Source organism: Sinocyclocheilus anshuiensis, unplaced genomic scaffold, assembly GCF_001515605.1.
Source record: "Sinocyclocheilus anshuiensis isolate Anshui unplaced genomic scaffold, SAMN03320099.WGS_v1.1 scaffold257, whole genome shotgun sequence".
NCBI lineage: Eukaryota > Metazoa > Chordata > Actinopteri > Cypriniformes > Cyprinidae > Sinocyclocheilus > Sinocyclocheilus anshuiensis.
The window spans coordinates 1,880,350-1,886,349 of record NW_015539889.1 but is presented as its reverse complement, the minus strand read 5'-3'; the positions used below and the strand labels follow the sequence as shown (position 1 = coordinate 1,886,349).

Genomic DNA, 6,000 nt, shown 5'->3' with positions numbered 1-6,000 from the left:
AGATGCGCGTTAAATATCGCATGCGATTAATCGTGCAGCCCTAATATATATATACACATACATACAGTACATATATACATATTACATTTTTAGATTTTTTAGATTTATATATATATTTGTTGAATTAATGATGATGATAATAATAATAATAATAATTATTATTATTATTATTATTATAGCCATTTTTAAAATTGCAATTAGATTTTTTTCCTAAATCTTGCAACCCTAGATTTAACATATTAACCGCACTTGAAACCCTAGTATCGGTTCATAAATTCACTCTCATCCATCATAAAGTCTCGCACTCCTGCTCTGAAAGAGAAAGCAACTTGGGGCTAACAATCTCTCTGCACAGTTAGCACGGAGCCGCCCGCAACTGAAGACGGTGGCCTTTTGCTGAATTACTTTCTCCTTAATCAATGACACCGCAAGTAAGAAATATATTCTGAAAAATGGGGACGAGTCATGTTACCAGTCAAGCGTATCTGCGTTGTGTCTAATTGATTAGCCAAATACATCACTATGTCTCTTCCCCGTGAACATTCATCATTAACAAGGATGAGCGAGAGAGTTACAGTATGAGAATGTGTACTGGGAAAATCAACTGTAAAATCCACCAATCAAACTCAATGGAGCTGCCTAAGCAAGCGCCCAGCGGGTTACTTTTTCGGAACGTAGTGAATTCTTTTTTAACTTTTGCATTCACCGTTTCTAGCCAGAGTGTCTCTGTTGTGTAAACAGCTCTGTTAGATGAGAAGGAAAGATTGCAATGTTCAGGAAAGAGCTTTTTAAAAAGCCTTTGACAGGCATTGTACTGCAGACAAACATTCCCTCGACGTGCATCCTGGGGATGGAAGTAGGAAACAATTAAGTGGATCAGCACAGGGAGACTAGTTTCCATCAACAACTACAACGAAATCAGGTAGTGGATACTTTTTATCAAAATCCTGAGGCACATAAAATGTTTAGTCCCAGACTAGTCACACAAGCAAGCGCTTCCTTTGATTATTCTTTTCACTGTTTTCCAGGTCAGAAAATGTGATTCCAGTCAAATGCAGTATCCATTGTCAAAAAAGGAGAGTGTGCTAATGATTTTTGAATGGTGCATTTGAATCATGGGTGTCAGAGAAACGGGGCGCAGTAAATTATTCATGCGCCTCTAGTCTTTCAACAAAGTGACATTCAGTTATTCAAATTATGACATTTAAAAATGCTTTGGTCCTCCTCGACATCGACTTCCCTTGACCCTGTATGCACGAACCTCATTGTGACCCCAAAAGCACTGTCAAAACATCTTCAGCACTAAGCAAAATGAATACAGATAAGGGAAGCACTTAAATAGATTACTAGAAATGTGTGAATTCTAACCATTAGTGGCACCAAACGAAACTACTGTTTGTTTGAGAATAAATGACACACTTTATTTTTAAACACACATCACCTCACAGAGGATCACCTAGAGGACATTAGTGGTACTGCAACAGCCAGAAGGGATAGTTCACCAAAAATTACTTTTTTTCTTCTGTAAACACACAAAAAAAATAGAGATGTTCGATTAATACGGGTGGATAATCACTTTAAGACATACTGTTCAAGTTTAGGGTGGGTAAGTTTTTTTAATGTTTCTGAAAGAAGTCTCTTTTATTAATATTGTGAAATATTATTACAACTTAAAATTATTATTACAACTTTTTATTTATTATTTTATTATAACTTTTATTACTTATCCATTTTTATTTGAATATATTTTAAAATGTATTTCCCCCCCGATAGAAAGCTTAATTTAATTCAGAAATCATTCTGATCATCATATGCTGATTTGGTGCTTTCAGCATTTCTGATTAATGTTGAAAATGGTTGTTCTGCTTTTTTGTGGAAACTGTGATCAATTGTTTTCTCAGGATTCTTTGATAAATAGAAAGTTCAAAAGAGCAAAACAGCATTTATTTGAAATATATGAAATAGTAAAGACATTTATAATGTTACAAAAAATCGTGGTCACTTTTGATTAATTTAACCCATCTTTGCTAAATACTATTAAAAGCATTCATTTCTTTCAAAAAGATAAATCGTGCATACCCCAAACTATTGAACGGTAGTATATATGCTTCCATTGAGGGAAAGAGCACAACAGCAGGTTGGTTCACAAGAGATGTTTTTGTCTTTTTTGTGACACAGATGATGGGGGAACATCACTAGAAATATTGCAGTCACCTCTGGGCATACACCAGCTGAAATCTTTCAGTGATCACAGTGTTTTTAGAGTGAGTGTGGACAGCATCTCTATGGACAGGGCCATTAATGGATCCGGGGGTGTAGACGTGTTGTCCAGACTTATTGAAGCCTGTGCAACATAGATGCAATCAGGAGTAAAGTGTCATGCCACAGTGGTCTGCCTAAGGCTAAAGCTCCTTGATTAATGTATTGAAATTTCTTCATGATGTAACCAGTGAAAATAACTAGGAATGAGTCATCACAAGCTCAACTGCTGATGTTCCCTTTGAGTCTCGTCTTCCTCATGAATAACAATCATTTTTCAGCTCCTTCAGAAACGAGAGGGCTGCAGAGGCGTCATACAGGTATATAATTAATTCCTCAGTGTTAATTGATTGCAGTTTTTGTTCAAATTGCTGTTGTAAAATTACTATCCTTATATGATAAATGATGATAAATGTAACATAATATCACCTCCCTGTCAGTTTATTAGGTGTGAATTTCAATGGAATTGGCCACACAGGATGTAGAACTGGAATCTGAATTGAATGAGGGATTCAAATATATTCAACAAGGAATTTCAGCAGGAATTTAATTATTTAAACACAATTTTTGTAATTTTGTTTAATTATGTATAATTATGTATAATGTATAATTATTGCATCAATAATTTTGAATATTATGCTAATCTTTATTCCGATATGTAGAATACTTACAATGCTGAAAGTTTCCCCAATCGATTAGACATATTCTCTAAAGCTTAATACTGTCTCTCTCTCTCTCTCTCTCTCTATATATATATATATGCAATCAATATTTTTATATTGTATAATCAATAGATGATTATTAGATTATATAGAATAATCTAATCGAATACATTATATGCTGTAATAATGTATCTAATATATTAAACATGTTTAAATTAAAGAGCACCGTTAGTTTAGTTAATTGGTTAGTTCAAATTCATTCAGACATTCAGTTCTCAATGGCTCACAACCCTAACTGATTTAAGATGTTTTTTACCTGTGCATCCATGAGCAGGTGTCTCATTAGAGCCATGGATTGGCTCAAAGTATCCCTCTCGGTGGGCAGAAAAGTGTCCTCTTTGTGGCTCATGGCATTGGGTCTGTTCACCATGAAGTGAGCGATCTGGTCGTTCAGGCTGTTCAGAGATTGCACAGCTGGAGAGAACGAATGAAAGACAGATCAGAATTAGCACACACACTGATATCATCCTAGCATATATGTGCTTGATATTTTATTATGGTCAAGTTTACATTATACAGCAACAACCGCCTATACATAAAGCACTGTTATAACTTCACTGATGGAGTAATTGCCCTGTCATTTATATCAGATAACATGAGGCCATGAGACTCTCTGAGCTGTTATTGCTTTTCTTGAATTGCTCTGGGCAAAAAAAGAACATAGCCCATAAAAAAATAAAGCCAGTGCTGGCATTCCATTTGGACCAAGTGTCAAGCATAGGATAGCAATCAAAGACCTTTTTCACACATACTGCATACGTCTGCAGACTCGCATTGGGCTTTCACACTGACAGTGTTTCTGCAACTCTTCCAGAAAAACACACTATTTTTCTCTTATAATAGCCATAAATCGCAAAATAACTGTCATTGTGTGTGTCATTAAGAATGATTACAAACTCGATCATCATGAAATCTAATTTATGAGATTTTTTTTTATTTCATGAGAAGCAGGACTGCATTTATCAAGTTTGGAATCAGTAAGATTTTTTAAATAAGTATATACTTTTATTCAGCATGGATGCATTAAATTAATCAAAAGTGATGGTAAAGACTTTTACATTGCTGTCCTTCTGAATTTTCAATTTATTAAAGAATACTGAAAAAAGTATCACGGTTTCTATAAAAAAATTACGCAGCACAGCTGTTTTCAACATTAATAATAAGATATGTTTCTTGAGCAGCAAATCAGCATATTAGAATGATTTGTGAAGAATCATGTGACACTGAAGACTGGAGTAATTGCTGCTGACAATTCAGCTTTGCCATCACAGGAATAAATTGTATTTCAAAATGTATTCAAATTAACAGTTATTTTTTGGCCATTTTGGCCGATAGCCGATGCCGATACTGATGTATTTCCAGTTCCAGTTCAGCCCATTCCAAGGGTTCCGCCAGAAGTGGGCACTCATGCAACGTAATCAATGACGTACATCCGAGTAAACGAGACGGAGGGAAGTTTGCGAGTGAATGGGCATAAAAAAAAGACTGGAACGCAGCCTAGGGGTGGCCAACATTTTTCTGGAGAGCCACAGTCCTGCAGAGTTTTGCTCCAACCTTAACAAAAACTCACCTGCCTTTCAGAATGAAGGATTTCAAAGGGTACAACTGATGGACACTTCAGGCCCCCATGATCCTTTGCACAGGGAAGTTGTTTGGCGTATTTATGCGTATTTGGCATATAAGTTGTATGGCATCATTTAGAACTGCATGGCATTAATTATGCATAGGCAAAATGTATCCATTTAAAGCCAATTGCTTATGAAGTAATATCCAGTGGCCTTGATGCAATAAACCAAAAATAAATAAACTAATGCTAAACAAAAGGCGCAGCTTGCACAATCTACTCATCGTTCCGAATGTGTTTTCTGGATGGTCAACCAGTGTACAAAATGTGGGACGAAGGCGCCTCCTTGATCGTCTCGTTAAGGTGACGCAGAAGTGAAGAAAAAAAAAGAGGTTTTTTTTACCCCTACACCCTTCATCCCTTCGAAGCTCTCACTCCGGAGGGTAAACCCTTTGAAGGGATTAGGGCATAGGGATGAGCCCTTCCGAATGGAACACAGGGCTAAGTCACCCACCTTGATTAATAGGTTCAGGTGGGTTTGATTAGGGTTGGAACTGAACTCTGCAGGACTGTGGCTCTCCAGTACCAACGCTGACCACCCCATACTAGACCAATTGTAGATGAAGCAAAAGCAAAGAAGCAGTACAAATTATAAAAATCTTTTAGTGCTCCATGTATTTAAGCTGTGGTAATCCATTAAAAAAAAAAATATATATATATATATATTTATATATATATAAGCCTACACATTATTGAATAAATCTGTATATATTATAAAAAAAAAAAAAATGGCTGTCCACCACTCTGGTGTTCACTAATCACTTATGTGTGTGCACTTGGATGGGTTAAATGCAGAGCACAAATTCAGAGTATGGGAAACCATACTTGGCCACACTTCACTTAGTCTTAGTCTTAAGTCTTATTTAATTTACAAGTGTTATGTTAGTGATTTTTATATAAGCTATAGCTTCTGACCTTTAAAACATGATTTAATGACATCAATTGTTGCTTTATTTATTCAGAAGTACAATTATCTTAGTGTAATTTGTGTATTTTACTTTAATGTTTTTACAAGTTAGCCTACAGCGCCCCCTAAATAGTCCCAGGGGAGGCTGTTGCTGCACAAGCTAGTGACACTGGACATGTCATTCTGTACTTGCATTCTCCAATTAAATACGGCGATCCAAAACAGTGAATCTAATCACCATTCAGACAAATGTTCACTTCAAGAATGACCACACTGCTGACTGATCTTATCACTAGCACACCTTGCGCACGTGTGAGTTCAATGTTTTCTGCTTGTGCACATTGCAAAAAAAAAAAGTGTCACTATGTGTCACTCTGACATAATGGCCTGTATGATTAAAAGAAAAGAAAAAAGGCGAAACGTTTCACCATGCAATTCCAAAATTTCATCACAGTCAATAGCCCCCGTTTGCTTTCATTGGCATAGGT

General features: G+C 36.0%; 1 protein-coding gene across 1 annotated transcript in view; it reads right to left on the bottom strand.

The window, feature by feature from the left end:
- LOC107685722 (kazrin-like) overlaps nt 1-6,000 on the bottom strand; it is a 149,560-nt gene that overhangs the window by 119,617 nt on the left and 23,943 nt on the right. The window contains exon 2 of the mRNA XM_016482419.1: nt 3,238-3,395. Within this exon, the coding sequence (XP_016337905.1) occupies nt 3,238-3,395 (158 nt within the window). The remainder of the gene's footprint in view (nt 1-3,237; nt 3,396-6,000) is intronic.